This window comes from Onychostruthus taczanowskii, unplaced genomic scaffold, assembly GCF_017590055.1.
Source record: "Onychostruthus taczanowskii isolate IOZ18803 unplaced genomic scaffold, ASM1759005v1 scaffold36, whole genome shotgun sequence".
NCBI classification, from domain to species: Eukaryota; Metazoa; Chordata; class Aves; order Passeriformes; family Passeridae; genus Onychostruthus; species Onychostruthus taczanowskii.
Window position 1 is genome coordinate 2,301,822 of NW_024501015.1, and position 18,139 is coordinate 2,319,960.

General features: G+C 38.6%; 1 protein-coding gene across 1 annotated transcript in view; it reads right to left on the reverse strand.

Annotated features, from left to right (window-relative positions):
* Positions 1-18,139, reverse strand: part of JAZF1 (JAZF zinc finger 1) — a 187,632-nt gene that overhangs the window by 17,790 nt on the left and 151,703 nt on the right. Inside the window, exon 3 of the mRNA XM_041411490.1 lies at positions 11,882-12,078. Within this exon, the coding sequence (XP_041267424.1) occupies positions 11,882-12,078 (197 nt within the window). The remainder of the gene's footprint in view (positions 1-11,881; positions 12,079-18,139) is intronic.

Here is an 18,139-nt window from a genome sequence, read left to right on the forward strand (position 1 = left end):
GGGCAGCCATTTCCAAGGCGCTGCTGTGTGAGTGGGCTGCAGCATGCAGCATGCATGTCAGCCCCGGCGCAGTGCACGGAGGACCAGGGTCTGGAGGAGCTGTAGAGGAGCAAGACAACTCAGTGCTTTTTCAGCAGCTTTGGGCTGAGGAAATTTCATGTTTATGAGGCCCAAGAGGGCTACAAATCCCTGACCAGCAACAAGGGAGGCAATGGCAAATTCTCCACTTCAATGCACTGAAGGGCCGGGAGGATTTATCTTCATGAATATACACTGACCATTTCTCTGGGCCTGCTTTTGAAGCTCTGACCATCTAGATTTAAGAAACACCATCAGCATCATTTGAGAGACTCAGAATTATCAGTAAAGGCTTATTTACCCTAAGACTCAGAATTACGAGTAAGGGCTAAAATGGTTGTCGACTACTGAGCAAGAATGAAGGCTTTTTAACTTTTAGTAATTTTAACTACACAAAAAATCTACAGGAAAGATCTGTTCTGTTTTTCATTAATCCTACTTTGTGTTTCTCAGAAAGAAATTAACCCAAGCATAAGAGCACATTTGGTGGAGAGTCATGTCTCCTCTCTCATTTTTAAAGGCAAAGATTCTGATAAAATGAAGTGTGCACTGTGCCTGTTATGCTGTCACAAACCTTTCTTTGAGGCTGTCATTGTTTCAGTCAGGTCTACAAAACGTATGTTAGCAGGTGTGAGCTGCTTCAGGTGACATATCACTGGGCTGAAATCAAAGTAGTTTTCAAATTGCTGTTTTCCACTGCTCCTTGGCTTCTTGTATCCTTTGACATTAGAGGCAGAAGTGTTCAGAAATTGTGGTGAATGGCACTCTCTGACTGTATATGGAAAAACCTTTCAAGAGGGAGACTATGCTAGCAAGGACAAAGTACCACTCTTCATCTTCAGCAAGAATTAGAGTGGTGTCTTCCACCTGCCAGGCCACAAGCACTAAAAAGACATGAGGATCTTGTGGTTTTAGGGGTCAGCAAATGTTTTGTGGTTTTTAGTTCACTTAGAAATACACAAAAGCTACAAAGAACCCTGTTTTTCCTAAAATGTCACATACTTTTGAGAATCTTGTACTGGCTAACATCAACTCATGATATACCATTTCCCCTGTGAAGTAAACCTCTCTGGGTTATAAGTCATTGAGTGTGAAGTGGTATGTTAGTCCTTGCTTTTTATTACTTCTGATTTGCTTTGGCCACAATGCAAGGAAAACTCAAACATTTGCTTAAGTTTCATCATCTTCAGCACGCTGAAGTGCCGCCTAAATGAGTCTGGCTTTTTTTCTGCTAAGCCCTAACACTGCTGTCAGTGTGCAGACATGCAGCACCACTGGACATGGAGTAGTTTTTTTAGTCCTCGAGGTACTACAGATGTACAGATAAATCCCATTGAATGTTGCAGTGTTCTATACATATATGTATATGTGTAAGTATATATGTGCATATATATACATCCACCTAAATTTAAATAAACACCTGAAAGCTCCATGTGGCCACTACTGTTTCTAACTTGGAGAAAAACATTTGTGTTTTCAGCTAGGAATTTTCAAGATAATTAGCAGATTACTTACAGAGTTAAATAGTAAATAAATAAATAAAAATGCTTTCACCAATTGGCCCTTGCAGTATAAACACACAAACATGAATGCCATCATTGTTACCCAGAACTGCTGAAGTAACTTTCTGAGTGTCACACTATTCCTATGTTAAACCAGTTATGCCACAAGCTGTGAAAGGCAGACACAATGTGCTTCCTACAAAATGCATATTTTTTACACATTTGGAGAAAGATAGGTCTGTGTGTGATGGCTGTGCTTGTACACAAAAATCCCTATCCTATCACAAATTAACACAGAGATAATCTTTACTTTTAAGCTTATTGTACATTTTTTGTTCTTGACACTGTTAAAAATGGTTTGCCAGGGTAGGCTACTACGATGGGGATTATAAAATAGTTCCTGTGCTTGGAAGTACTTTAAATCTACAAGCCATGTTTCTATTGCTGCTTTGTAGCTTAAATCCCAAAACTAGTGATGATTTTATGAGTTGCTGTAGTCTAGACAACTCGGTTACTTTTCAATTAAATTGTTCCTTGGGGAGACTACTGTGAAAATTCCCATACAATTAATTACAGGTATGTGCAATTAAAATACAATTCTACAGCACAGTAGCTTTACAATTGCTGGTGCAATTTATGTCTGTATCAAACAAGAATGCTCTGAAGGGCTGGGAAGACAAAGTACAACATGCAGGAGATTACATGCAAAGCTACCTGTAGTGAATGAAATGAAATAAAAAGTAGTGTTAAATTTCTGTGTGCCCTTTCCTCTGGTCAGATTCAAAATTTTACTAGAAAGCACAAAATCTGACAACTGAACTAATCTTCCCAGAACATATTTTTATAGCAAACTGGGCTCAACACATTTTTACTGCCAAGTTAAAGAGTAAATCAGAAATTTAACAGAATTATAATGAAAATGCACCCATAAAGCAGGAAAATTAAGAAAAACAGAAAATGCAGCAAAAAGCGGAGAAAAATCATGATTAAAAAAAGTCAACATGTATTTCCCCTCACAGCAAAACCCCATTTTCCCCCATCGGTTATTTTCATATTAGTCTTACTTTCCTTTATATACACTTAAAAATGTCCTTTTAACTCTGAAAGCAATTTAAATGGTTAGAAGCACCACTTTAAAATAATATCATTCCGTGAATATAGTATAGGCCTTTTTGTACTTAAGTTATAAGTTAGTTTAGGATGGAGTTAAACAAAGGACTAAGCAGGGCAGGTTGTCATAGCACATGTCTTTATGCAAACCATAGAGAAGATTAGTTCCAGGAGAATCTCCACAATTTTGCTCCATCCTCACAAGTTTACAGGCTTGGATCAGTGGAAATACCAAACCTCTGAAAAATTAAGACACTTATGGGTCATGTCAGCTTGTCTGCCCTGCAGAAATCCTCCAGGATCTGTGCCCCAAAGCTACAGGACTATGAAAGAACTGTAGTCATGGACTTGCAGCCCTGTGGTCCTTGCAGCCTTAACCAAAACTCCTCATTCACCTGGTCTATGTGAACAGAAAGAGGTGGACTTTGAGGGGTCCCAAACACCCTGTAAAACAAACCAGATCACTTCTGTAAGGCAAACAGGGCTGGGGTTTGTGAGTCCTTATGACTCTGGCTTTGCCTGGGAGATTAAAAAAAGACATCAGGGCCTCCCTTTTAAGAGACACAGCCATCAAAGTGGGCCAGCTCCCACCCTTCCTCATTGTTGGGTTCAGCCAAACTGCAGAGCAGGTAATGGCACAGCTAGAGGTCAAAAAACATGCAGGTTTCACCAAGTTAATGTCTTGGTCTTCAGGATTATTTCAAGCTGTTTGATTTGGAGCTACAAGTTAGTCTAAGATGTGACAACACTGTTGCTGCACCTACAATATGGAATTATCTCTGCTCTGCAGATCCTCCGAGCCTAAGTCTCAGTATGCTCTGAGAATGTGATTCTTTTGGTTTGGTTTAGTCACTGAGAAACCAGGTTAACACACAGTCTTGTCTCTCTAAGGAAGCCAGGCAACCTGACAGCTGATGGCTGCTAGGAAAGAAAAAAAAAAAATCAGTTTCTGAGGCACTTAGCTGAGCACAGTGATGAACACTTGAACATTTTTTCACTTTGGATTACTGAAGAAAGAGCTAAATATGTACAAGTTTACAGCCTGGCTCCCTAAAATTAAAATGCAACATCTAGCTCTGAAAAAATATCTTTTAGCTGTGGGAACAAATCCCATCTGTTCTAAGAAAACCCTTATACGAAATAATTGTACTTTTACTTACTATTTTTCATTGTTTTAGAAACCTTCTATTATAGCTCTATTCCTTAAGGTACAAATTGGAAACTACTACAGATTTCTCTTATTATTCATGCTTAGTCATGACCTCAGCCAAAAGCTCATGTTAAAATCTCATACCATATCTAAGCACACACATATAGTATGGTTAAGTCACACATTGATCAACTGTTTTGCACAATGCCATTCACTATATTTTTCATTATTTTTTACAAGAACACTCATAAGGCTCTGTTGGAATAGGTGCCTCACACTGCTAAATGCTGGGCAATTCTACATACAATATTAGTTAGTGTGCAGGATTAATATATGGCCCCAAACCTGCAATTAGATGGAACCACTGTGGCTCCAATAAATAAAGTTGTCTTGTGTCATCTACACAGAAATGCGAAAACACAGCAACAGTGAAGCACCTCAGAAGGAAATGTTGTCAGGGACGAAAATTCAGTTTCCACAAGATATTTTAACACAGATTTTTTCATACCTTGCAGGTCTGAAATATCAAATGTATTCAAACATTCATTATGCTGGAGACATTCATTCTTCATTTTGTGAAGTATGCCTCACTTATTTGCGCATGGTGTTTATCCAAGAGTGAGTCCATATATCTAATTTTTAATAAAAACATAGCATAAAAGTTCTTCAGTCTCTGAACAGGCAATTAAACAAGTAGAAATTTCTGAACAAGTAATGAGATGGCTCCTCAGACTTCTTAAAGTCTGTTTTTTCAAGCTGCAACAGAGCTTGCTCGATTTGTGCTTTACTGTGCTGGACACCCCGTAAGTCAAACACACAGAAACGTAACACTGTCAGCCCACTTCTCAACAATTTAATACAACAGTCCTGGGATTTGATTTAATATTTCTACTTTTCATTATTTTTTTCAATTACATCTGCATGATACTAGGCCACTTTAACATGAAGTGTATTAATTAAATTTAAGCATTTACAGTATGCTAACACAGGTGAAGAATTTTTGAAGTGAATGGCTAAAGCTGGGTTTTTGTGACTACATAAATTCTTGAGTTTGCAACTCTGCAAGTGGTGAATATTCCATTCCAGTCTGACAAAGCACTTGTTATGTGCTCCAAGTCAGGCAGCATTTACTTCCTTAGTATTGGGTGCTAAACATTAATCATGTGCTTGAAGCCCACGTGACCTGAATTTTCAAAATGCCATTAATGTGTACTTGTTCCCACTCGTTTGTCCTCCCAAGTCTTAATTTCAAGCTCTCTTAAGGTCTAGTAAAGGAATATTTTGCAGTCCACTTTACTTATAAAAATAAGCCCACCACAAAAGAGCAGTATCTCTCTGGCTGTAGCAATATTGAGTAAATCTTCATTGCCCAAAGAGAAAGCTGTTGCAGATTATCAACTGGGTAGCAGATTGAATGGTTCATAGTCTGCTCTGATTCAGCCCAATATGGAGTTCAGAAATGCCACCTGCTGACAGCAGCCAAACAGATCCTGCTCTAAATAGCAGCTCTGCAACAAATTCATCTTAATTCAGCTACGTATTAATAGCATATCCATCAACTCAAAAGAGCTTTGGGCACCTAACTCCTCCTCCTGTAAGTCTTCAATTAATTTGTGGGGGGAACACCCCTGTTATTTTACATTTCTGCTGTTCCCTCTAAATCACAAAGTAGTTCAGCTGAGCAGATCTCTGTTTCTTGCTGGATTCTGTTTAGTGTGCTGTTCCAGCACTCTGTGCAGCAGCTGTCTGTGCCATATGATTACTTCATTGTTGAAAGCCTGACATATGGAAACTCTACTGAAATGTTAGCTGCTTTGATACCTATGAAGAGGAATGAGCTTTTACATTACAACAACGCATTTTTTCAACAACTTGAAGTAAAAAAAAATCAAACACACATTTAGAATCTAAACCATATTAGTTTCCAGCATATGCCTGTTACTCTATTTCAGTGCCCAATTGCAAAGGCTGGTTACTATTGTGGTTTTGGTTGCTATTACCAGCAAACAATGGGTGGTTTTCTTTCAGCTTTTGCATTCTTGGAAAAGAAAAGGGAACAGATTCAAGAGGAGGCCCGAGGGATTCCTTCATGAGCTATCCATGAAGGCAAATGCTATACAGCAGAATTACAGGAATGGTACCTCATATCATGGAGATAACAGTACATGAGATAACCAGGCTTACTGGGAAAAGTCCCTACCTGCCACACAGTGTTTCGCTTCCCAAAATCAAAGCTTCCACAACAGACAGCTCCTTAGTAGACCAGAAGAAAGGTGGATCCTTACAGATGGATTTCTGAGTCCCAACTGTCTTTGGTAGGTAGAGAAAGGAGCTCCTTTGTTGTAATATTCCCTCCCCTGTAAATTAGTCACCCATAGAGGGAACAATGATGCTCTAAATTATTTCATCAGCAGCATGAACACTTGTTAACACAGAAGAAAGCTGCAATTTTTTGGTCACTGTTTTGCCAGTAGCAGCATTTGAATCCTGAACAAAATCCATCTGAATCAGAGAAGATACTAATAGTCTGAGTTTTTAGGCTCTATTAATATTATTAAGTAAAAATTTATATGTACCTTTTAGAAAATATTCAGTCTCAGAAGATATTCCCTAATGATGTAAATGGGATATGATTCTCCTTAATTTAGTTACCTAAACCTGAATCAAACACAAATATATTTAAAGTCATTGCAGACATTTAAGAATGCAACCAATCTAGGTATGAAAAGTACTCTTAACTACGCCAGGCTCTGAAAATATGACACTAGGGGAAGACTGATTTTTTTTTCTTTTGATTGAAAATTAATTGAATTTCACTTTCTGTTACAGAATGACATTTTATATTAGGTCGTGTTTCACCACTAGTATGATTTATTAGACAAAAATTGGCCCATTTCACATAGAGTGTTCTGACTGAAATACTGCAGCTTTAGGACTACTGACAAAGCTACAAAGCAATCTTGATCTCAGTTTCAGTATATGCTCTATATATCTACAAAATCGCTTGTTTATTATAAATCTGCCAAAGCATCATTCAGATGGTATCCTCACATGGCAAACGTAGTAATTTCTACATCAACAGTCATAATTTGATAGGCCCAGTAGTATTTTTTTCAAGTCTCATAACATTACTTTGCAGAACTTTTAGGCATATTTGATTAAAATATCACTCTTTAGATGTTAGACTTCTTAAAGGCAAATCCTACAAAGCATTTTTTTTACTCCAGATTAAACTGATTTATTACTTTCAAATTTTACCAGAAAGGAAAAAAACCCCAAAATTGTAAAGTTAGGTATTTTCTGTGGGTAGAAAACGGGGTCACATTACTAGATACTGAGACTGGACTGGTGGAAATTCAAGGAAGTCTGACACATTTATGAAAGGTAAAAACTTTCAAATGCAATCAATCAAAAATGACTGAACAAATATGACTCCCCAGAAAGGCATTTATCCCAATTAATAAGGCAAACCAATAGTTAGTCACCTACTCAAATGACAGCTGTAAATCAAAATGGGACTTGCCAATTCTCTCATGGGGTCAGCCTATGACCACCCATGAAAACTGCACTCTTTCATCTCCTTTCCAAGTGGAAGGGCTGAGAAATGGCCACAGCTGTTCCAGGCAACCACAGCATCCTCAACACTTCGTGCCAGGACTGGCTGCCATCCACTGCCCCAAATGATCAGGCAGTAAATAGGTCTATAAACCTATTAAAACTGCATAAATGTTATAACTTGTAATCTATATAAAAAAAAAAAATAAACAGGAAAGGATGTCTGAGAGCCAGCTTCTTCAGAGCAAAATGAAATGCTATGTATGAGGTTTTCAAGTACTCCAGCTTTTTTTTTCCCCCTCTTTTTCCTGTGCAGAGGAAGGTGGGAGGGCACAAGACTTAGGGCTGAACTGTTAAAAAGCCAGTGCTGGTATTAAACTCTTGCTTCAGAATTTATAGGAAGGCAAAAAATTCACTCCAGGCTGAAATTTACTATTCCAGGCCTGGAATAGTTAAAAAAAATAAATTTCTAAATATAAAGGAAAATAATAAACAAACACAAACAGTGGTTTCAGATGATTTCTGGCATTTCTTCAACGCAGAAGTGGCTTTATTTTTTTTTTTTTTATTTTGAATGAGATGTATCACTATGCATTTATCACTTTTCTAACTAAAATTGGGAACAGGTTATTTTACTAATTGATTCCCAATAAGTTACTATCACTGGATCTCTTTTAAAGCTTTTCAGTATGAAGAGACATGATAGCTTTCAAAGGAATGTCAATGCTTTGACTTACACTCAAAAGCCAGGAAGTTAGGAGTGGAAATTTCATCTGTGAGCCACACAGATGTATGAAAACATTCAAAAAATTAACAATGTATGTTAAGGATGCAATGCCAGCCCCATTTTTATCCATAACTAGACTTCATTAGTTTTGTGGGTTTAATATTGACATTTAAAAGTAAAAGCAACATAAGTTTTTGTGACTTAATTGACTGCTCCTTAAATAAAGAGATATTTCAGTATTTGCAGACTGCTAACATCTTTCCAAAATAAGCTGTGTGCTGGTGCTACTTTGCTCTATTTCCCTACCACCCTAAGGAGCCTTTATTCCTGATGGAAGTAATTTCTTTTGCTAAATCCTGCCTGTGAACTCTAACAAGACCATTTAAGCCCTACTAAACGGTGTCTCCTGGGAGACACTATTGTTAAAATAAAAACTGGAGCAAATTTTTAAAGTGAACCTTCTGCAACCATTAGAGAATGCAGGTCTTCAGAAGAAGAGAAAACTTGTTATAGCAGAGGGAACAAAAAGCCAAATGTAAGCAGAGAGCATATGCCAGCCAGCTCAAGGGAGCAGAGGGGAGGTATAGAAAATTAACTACTGCTTTTCTACTTCTCACCAAAAGCACAAACGGGACATTTCAGGGGACTAACACACACAGAATCTGAAGATAAATACGTGTCTACCTCATTACCTGAGAAGAGCCTTAAAGAGCACACTTCATTGGTGAATATTTCTGTGTTTCTATGAATAATCTCCTTTACCAAGAAGCAGAAGGTGCTTTCATGTGCGTGTGCAACAATTGCAACATGGATGTGTGTCAGTCTGGATGCTGCTCAGCTCTGTCTGAGAACGAGGCCCCACAGTCTTTTGGCACAGGTTTTTACTGTAAAACCTAACAAACACTCTCGACAGCCAAAACACCTTGAGCTGCTTCTTATCGTGTTTCACAAGCTGAGTGGGTTTGGGTCTGGTCAATACATAGGTGAGAGGTCATTATATGAACTTGCACTCTGCTGAAAACTTACAGCAGTACTTAAAACCTGTGAGGGAAGTGGCGAGACATCGCCGCGAGGACATGCACCAACGTGATGAAAACTTACAGCAGTACTTAAAACCATTGGGAAGTGGCGAGACATCGCCGCGAGGACAGGCACCAACGTGACTGGGATCCAGGCAGCTCCTGGCTACGCCCAAGCCAAGACCAACAGCCCTGGGAAAGCCAAGATGAGCAGCATACCCAAAGGGAGGACAGTACATGGAAAAGGGGGCTGCAAAGATTAGTTTGGTTTTCGCTTTCTACGTTGAACAAGAATGACGAGAAGTCGTATGTGACAGACACTCTCTGCTGAGGAACATGTGTTCCATGGCACCTCACCAGCCTGTAGGGCATGATTCCTCTCTGGCATCTGAAGTGGCACCACCTTGGGCAGTGACAGTAATGCCAGGCACACTGCTGAGCCCTCACAAACTATCCAACAACTGAGACAGGAGATAATAAAAGGGAAACAGCCATTCGGAGAATTCCATGAATGAACTGGGTCAAAGCAATCCCATTTGATTTTTGACAAAGTATGGGTCTAAAGGAGGATGAGGACAAGGATTGTTATATTTGGATTATAACAAACACAAGGTATAAGGCAACCTAAGGGAAAATAGCCTCTTGGTTTTCTCAATTACCACAACATACACATTTACCTGCATTCAAAGATGAACTAACAAGAGTTTTCTTGGAGTACAAGTCAAACAGGACTGCATGGAAGGAATACAGCAATACTCTCCATTCTCACTGGATGCAGTGGAGGGTATGCCTGTAGGGCTTGAAAGCTGTGTAGGCACCGTGAGGCTGAAATGTAGGACAATTTACATACTCTAAATTGTTTCCCTGAAACAAATCTTGCCTAACTACACTTGGTTACACCACCTTGCTAGTCAACTGCCATATGTACTTGTACTTGACGGAAAAAAGATTTGCATTGGCCAATGAAAGACACATGAGCTGCATATCTGAAGTTAGTCTGCAACCCCTACTGGGCTGCCTCTCCAGCCACTGCACCCACAAAAACTCAGCCATGGCATGATCTGAGCACCTCACCTACCCAAGTTAGAAAAAATCCTATGCCAAGTAAACACTGTGAAAAAAAAAACCGTGGTTATCAGAAAAAGCTCAATGCTTACTTTAGGTCCAGAAAAACTTTTAAGATGAGAAAAATGGAATTTCTGGGCTGAGGCTGCTGAAATGCAATGCAGTAAATAGTAGATTTTTAAAGAAGTCTTAAAGAAAGAATATATGTTTTTTGCTACTAGGATGTTACAAATCCTAGCCTTGGAACAGGGGTCCGAAAGGGAACTTGGAACAGAGGGTGCAGAAAGTGGAAGCTGGTATTATTTATATCCTGGCAGGCAGGACTTGCAGAAATGCAGCCATAACAAGCTGATTCTCTTAACTGCAGGTAAAACAACATTCTGACTAAAAGGTTGGAAAATATACAAATAATGAAATTATTTTGGTAGACAGATGCTGAGTTTTTTTCTTTAGTATTTGATGGAACATGTTTCAAACAGTACCTCACTAGCCAATACTGCTGATGGATGTGCAAAGTTATACTACCTGACCACATCATGGATTAGCCTTCTCAGGAGGAGCTGTACAAAAAGTAAACATAAGAAGGAAGAAACTCCTTGCCATCTGCTGTAGCATGTCAAGGAAATTAATCAGTTTGTTTCAAACAGGAGATAATTAAGAAAATATAAAATTTTCTGAATTATATTAGGACTTTTTCATTTAGCTTTTCTTGACGTGCTTCCTTTTTTCATAACCAGGGACATACTGAACAACCACTTCATTTCACAACTTGCTGACAGAACATCTCAAGGACTGCTAAAATTTTTCCATTTTATCATTAATACTAAGACATGAAATAGCCTATATAAAAAAACCTGTGGTGTAACAGTTTTTCAGAGAAGTGATGCTCAAGTGATTTCCTGCTAAGAATATGTTGAACCTGTTTATTACAAATAGAATAGCCCTATTTCATGCATTTAACTTTTTAGAAGAAAATCCTGGTATTTAGTCTGAAGTGTACCAGAATTATCTGAAAAGATCTCTACCTAAAGTAAATCAGACTGACTTAGGCCAAGAGGTCTGGTTCAGGATAGCAAGCAATTTTCAGCTACTCTAATCAGTGCAAAAAAATTCCCAGGACTTTTATACCCTGGAAAACCACTGGAATATTAGCTGTTGAAGGAAAGATAGATCCCTTTTTTCCTTTATTTCTTTTTGTGAACATAGTTTCCTAATGAAAGTAATTTCTATATGATGACAGCAGCAGAACATTCCTCCCTGACCACTTACACTTAGGAATTCCAGTTTCCCCTCACCAAAAAAACAGGGAGGGGAGTGGGGTAAGGCGAAGATACTGACCACTTCTTTTAAATCTTTAAATATACCACAGACAGAGCTCTCCTACTGATACATAAGGGGTCCTTTGCACATTTGACATTTCTGGTAAGGTTAGTTTCTTCACAAAATTTCAGCCGCAACATTTAAAGTTATCATCCTTTACTTTAGCAAAGAATTTGGAAACAAGTGCCCAAACACATTTTAGGGACTGCAGACCAAGTGTAAAACAGTACAAAACTTTTCTGTTTTATTTTTCGGGGCTCTTCTTACCAGTGCCTCAGTATGTCTCCTGCTCTCCAAATGCCACAGAGCAGAACTGCTCCCTTTATTTGGGATGAATTAAAGAGTAGGTGCTTACCTGTAGGAGTACTACTGCGAAATGAAGAGGAGGGAGTGATTGGAGGGGTGACTGGAGGAGTAAGGCTTCCACTGCTGTGGCGAGGTGGAGTAGATACATTCCCACGGGACACTGTGCTTGACAAAGTCAAAGAGAGTTTTGGCTGAATCTTTTTCTTCAAGGACTCCTGCTCACGTCGAGCTGCATCAGTCATAAATCTAGAACAAGGACAATCATGAGGATGAGAGCTTTGAACCACTGTCTACCAGCAAGCTTTAAGGTAAAGATAAAGTATTTTTTGCCCTCAGTGACCCAATGGAGTTTCAAACTCAGCCATGGCAAGTTCCTCTGCAAACACAAATTTACAGAATACAAATACTTCTCCATCAACAGCTTTATGTGTCAACATCTGGGCCGTTTCCTTCTGATTTCAATAAAACTTACACTAGATACTTGCATCATGTGCAAACACACAAGATTTTCAAACTCTAACCAGAACTCAGCATTACAAACAATAATATAATGATTGTACTCAGACCTTTACAGGAGCTACATTCAATCACTCTGTGAAAAAGTAACTGAGAAAAATGTTAGCAGCAAATGATCTTCAATTTGAAGGTCAAAGGGATAGAATTAACTACTTTGTGTAGATACATAATTTTCAATAGGATAATCACATTCTTTTACTAAGGGTTTTAGACAACGTTGCCTGGCATAAAGTATGTCTAATTAAATTGCAATTCCTCAAACCAGAGTTCCCAGCTCTTGAAAACCAAATGAGGTCTCTCTGCAGAGCTCTGTACAGGCTGCTGAAGGCCTTACACAACTCAAGGTTCATCTCTGTGGGGTGCTGAGAGGGAATCCCGCCAGCATGATGCAAGGTGTGCACCACACACAGTGCTGGAATTCCAGCAGTGCAACTTTCTGCATGGGATATCCCATCTGGAATAAAAGGTGCTTTTTCCGCTTTCATTCTGATTCCTTTCAAAAAGGAACAATTGAACTGAAAAAGATCACTTTTATTCCAAGTATACACAAAGAGTTACACCAGAAGACCTAATGCTGCTTTATGCTGACATTCAAAGCATTGCTTTGTATTACCTCTCACTTGAAAAGAATGGGCTTCCCCCACAACAGGATCTTTGCCAGTCACACCTCATGACTTACCATTCAAGAGACATTTTAATCCTCTGTCTTTCCCCTCCACTATATATGGATATACATTAATAATTGTATTTTGAAGGATTCCTAAGACAGGCTAAAGTAAATCACCTACGGCCCTCTGTCCTTGAGGCTGAAGTACAAACTAGACCTGCCAGTGAATAAAAACAATATGCACTAACACATGATACAGAATAAAAGGTTAAGTTACACCCAGGCATTTGTTTGACCATGGTCTCAAACTACTATAGCATAAAATTTTAGGTACCATTAGAGCAATAAAGATGCATCCTGTCTGTCCACACCATGAAGCCATTAATAAGTGGATCTTGGCCATGATAAGTGGCATCAACACACAAGTATTAATAAACAGGTATGTGATATGACAGCTTATCTTCTTTGAACTGAGACAACAATACATCATGTCAAGTCCAGATGTGGCATTTTTATGAAGCTAATATTTAAAATGCAGATATTCATAGTAAGAATTTAGTGTTAAATTTCTCTTCTTCAACCAAGGGTGCAGATGATATTGACAAAACAGTCCTCAAATGGAAGTCTAAATTTCATTCAAGAAAATATAAGTAAAATGATCTAATAAAGTGGTCATTCAGTACACATTTGCTTTCCTCTAACTAGGAAATGTCTAATTCACTATTTTTGCAATTTCTACTATGATGTATGCTTGCTTCTGGATGGGAAGCCTTATTCCTTAAGAAAATGTTATGGTAACATTATAAATCCTTGAAAACTTGGAAGATAACTTCAACTGTGAGATATTAAAAGCAGCAGCATGAAAGTTGCTCTTTAGTAAACTCAGCCACAAATAACAATGTTAAAATAATATTGAGTTATAACCACTCTGGTTGAAGTCCATAAAAATCAGGAAAATGTGAAGTTATAACTGAAACTTCTCCCTGTCCTCTTAACTCATTCCCATTTGGGCTAAGCATGTAAAGTATATTCCAAAATGTCATTTGTTGTCTACACTGTGAACCTGAGAGAAATGGAAGGCAGAGCCTGTTGAGAAGTTCAGTTTCCAATATCTCACGAATGGAATTAACCCTTCCAGATCCAAACAGTCCCATACATGTTTGCTGAAGCACTGGCAGTGCTGTGGGTTTGAAAATGAAATTTGTCTAAATGGATTAAAAGGAAATATTTTTCAGTATTTTAACTGAAATGCAGTGTTATACATGTGTCTGACTATGGCAGGGTTCTTCAAAGCTTAAATATAAGCATTATAATGATGGATATAGAATGACATTTCCAACTAAGTCTTTAATTTTCATGTTGGAAGTCCATTATGGTTGCAACATCAAGTGTTTACGAATGAAACATGTTGGAATTAGGGCTGAACACTGGTCTCTAAATTACATGCCTGCATGCAATTTTCCCTGCCTCATTTAAATGCACAAGATGTCTGGGAAACAGGAAATGAACTGTAACTAAAAAAGGCTGCTGTAAGACCACTTGGGTTAAATCCCATCTTTTCGATAGTCTGTCTCACCATCTTCAGACCCATCTTTTTTCTGAGCAAAGCTACCTCTGCCATTTTCAAATTATTATCTACATAACCCTCCCCCCTAGTTCCACCACTGTGCGCATTTCAGTCACCTTTTCTGTTGCATGTGATTTTGTTTACACCTCATAATCCTCCCTCCCTCAAACCAATACATCATGTAGGTGCAGTGAAACAAGGAGGATCATTCAGCTCCCAGCCATTCATTGACCCTGTTTTGAAAGGCATGGGGTTTGTGTGCTTTCTTGCCAACAGTTCATAACATCAGGCAGGAGCAAACTCTTTCTAAAGAAATCTCTTATACACCCGTTTTTTCTTTCCTCACCCTTTCAACCTTCCTAATTATTCAAGTCCCTGCTCCAGAAAAAGTAGGTGCAGTGATTTCTGAATCAAGTGCTCACAGCAACTTTAATAAACATGAGCAAAATATAGTTTTCCCCCCTCGTCTCATTCCCTGGAATGGTTCAAGTGTTTTTATTGAAATTTTCCCAAGAAATTCAGCCTGAAGGAGACACCCAGCATGGAAAATTTCAGCCCAAACAGATGAATGTTGGCAACATAAGCAACTGAAACAGTCTTATAATGGAAAGTGTTGCACAACGTTTCATATAGGTGGCAATATAATACAAACAGCCTTAGCTCTTGTTACCAACACAAAAAGCTGAGGCTATGCTCAAATTTAAAAAAAAAGGCATTTTCCAAACAAACCTTTTCCAGTGTTTCTAAGACTTGTCAGCCCCAAAAGCTTTGGAGTCAAGAATGACCAGAACATAGAGATTTCCTTGTGCTGTTAGCGTGCACTGCCTCAGGATCGTGTGTGACTCATGTGATGATGTCAGTCAGTTTATCATCAAACCTATGCTACACACAATGCTATGGCAGTTTAAGAGCCCTGGACTCATACACCCAGACTGAGGGTAAGGTTTTATAAACATGAGCTGCAGGTAAACTGAAAAGGAAAAAAAAGAACTCTGGTTACTCTTCAGAAGGCATATTCCTAATAGTTCTCCTCAGAGTATCAAGTACCCTTTCCTCCTCTTCCTCACTGCTAAATCTTGCTGATGCAGGAAGTCAGCTGCTTGGGCCAGCCCTGTTTCCATGTCCACAGACATTCACACTGACAGTGAAGAAGGTGCATCACAGCTACCTGGTTGGATTTGAATACGAATTTGCTAAATTCCTAGTCTCTCAAACATACACCAACAGAAGATGGGTCACAATCACGAGTCTGCTGTTCTCCAGTTACTGCGTACACAGGGAAGAGAAGGGAGGGGGATTATTCTGAGTTTGCATAACAAGGAGGTTACACCATAGAGAATGAAGCCCAGGACTGCTCCTACTACCTGACAATATATAACAAATTATAACAGGGTAACAAATATACCCTGTCCTCTGCCATACCACTGCCAACCAGTACTAGCCCACAGCAGGGAAAAACAGCAGAACAGAATTAGTTCTGACCTTTTCTCATTACCAGATAATTATGGAAAAACATTTATAGTAGCATTCAAGTCATATTCATGTTTGGCTAACCTGCCCTGGGAAAGCCTGTCACCTTTACCAGAATGTGAGAACATGCTGAGCTTCCATCACTTGTATTTCAGCAGACTGCTCCTTAGCCTGACACTCGCTCAACTTCAAGATTGACTGGGAAGAGGAGAAAGAAAAAAAATCCATGGTGCTCTATTACAGATTTATGCTGCCATGTGGTAGTATTATATTTAGATAAAAAGTGGTCAGATTTACTTGACAGATGGGGCACACACTAGCTTGCTATCTACAAAATTACATACATGCATGAAAGTCACACACTAATTCTCTTGCTATTCTTTACACCCACCAGACCAAGGTCCTTGCTGTATCTGTTTTCTCCCCTCAATCTTTTCCCACTTTTGCCTCAAGATGTTTATGCTATTCTTTGTCCATGCTGTACCACGAGAATTAAGGAGGCGGGGGTGGTAAATTTAGCTTTCAGTCCTCCTCATCACATTAGCAGTGTTCAGGGGGAAAAAAAGGCTAGGATGGAAAGTACTTCTTGTTGTACAGTATTTTAAAACCTCAGGAGATCTCTACTTTGAAGAGGGATTAGGAGAATCCACTTCTCAAAGGATGACCCCATTTCATAGGACAGGACTCTGTGGACTCCTCAAGTCAGGAGCTGTCCCCCATACATTTTACTTTATCTTTTCTTGTAAAGGCAGAAATGTGGTTTGACTTAACCAATGCCAGAAAGAACAGACAATTGCCAAGCTGAACTAGTATTAGGTTAAGGAAAATCTGGTGAAATCTAAATGGTGGGAGTTCAGCAGTACTTGTTCACAGACAAGTTCACAGATTTGGGCTATCTTGTGTCCTGGAAAGGATGAAAGGCTTTTCTCAGCTGAACCTGAACAACATTGAGCCAAAACAAAGAATCAATATCCCCAGTAATGTCTTGCCACACGATTTATGTGATCATGAGGAAAAAAATGTATGAGCAAGTTTTAGACAAACCATTAACTCAAATACTTTGAAGAACACCCTTGAGCACTTTCACATATCATTTAGAAAAACCCTTACAAGAAACATCAGTGTGAAAAACCCCCATTAAAACCATGCATAATCCCCCACATGCCTTCATGCTATTTAGAGTACAGACTATTTGCATAGTGCTAAAGTACATGATTCATACAAAATCCCCTTTGGATGGTCTTGCTTTTTTTCTGATTTCACAAAAAATGTAACAAGTAGGGAAGAAACAGCCCAAAATAATAATCCCTTCCCCTTCCCAACTATTCTCTCAAACCTGTACTGTATTGGATTTCACAACAGGCACTAACCAGATCAAACAGATCATTAAAGGGCATTTCTAAGTTTCTGGAAAGAACTCTTCCAGCCCAGTATTTATGGCAGAATCACCTCACATCTGCGTAGGACTTCAGCGTGCTCATTCACTGAGATCAGCTCTTAGAAGGGAATTCAGTGTTCATTCTCAGTGCCAGTTGTATTCAGACTCATCTATTGAAAACTTTTCCTATATCCTAAATATGGAATATTTATGACAAACTGATGAGTATCTTAGACAGATAGGACAGAATCAGATTTGTTTTTATTATTAGCCTTAGGGATAATTAATCGCTAATACAATTCTTTCATTTCCATTTTTCAACCAGTTTTCTCAAGATGTAAAACTGTTACTGCTACGAAATCAGCTATAGTTTTACATCTTAAGCCAATGTAGTAGAGATTATTAGGCTGCACATGTACCTTAAAAATTTTAAATTGCATTTCTGCCTCTTCACTGAAAGACTCAAACACAACATACAATCACACTCATTGCTGTCAGGAGATTCAAGGCTGCAACCTTAGAAAATCTGCTAAATATGAGCAAGAGTTCAGCAGGTTTACTTTAGTTGTCTGCTCTTCACACATTCTTAAAAGATACAGAAAGACACAATAAAATATTCATCAAGGAGGTATTTTGTGCTTCTAGAGTGGAAAATCGATTCAGAAGATTGAGTAATTTCATATCTAAATGTGTAAATGCAGATGATGGACAGTGATATGCCAAATAATATATTACCACTCAAACAGAACAAAAATAAACCAAATCACAT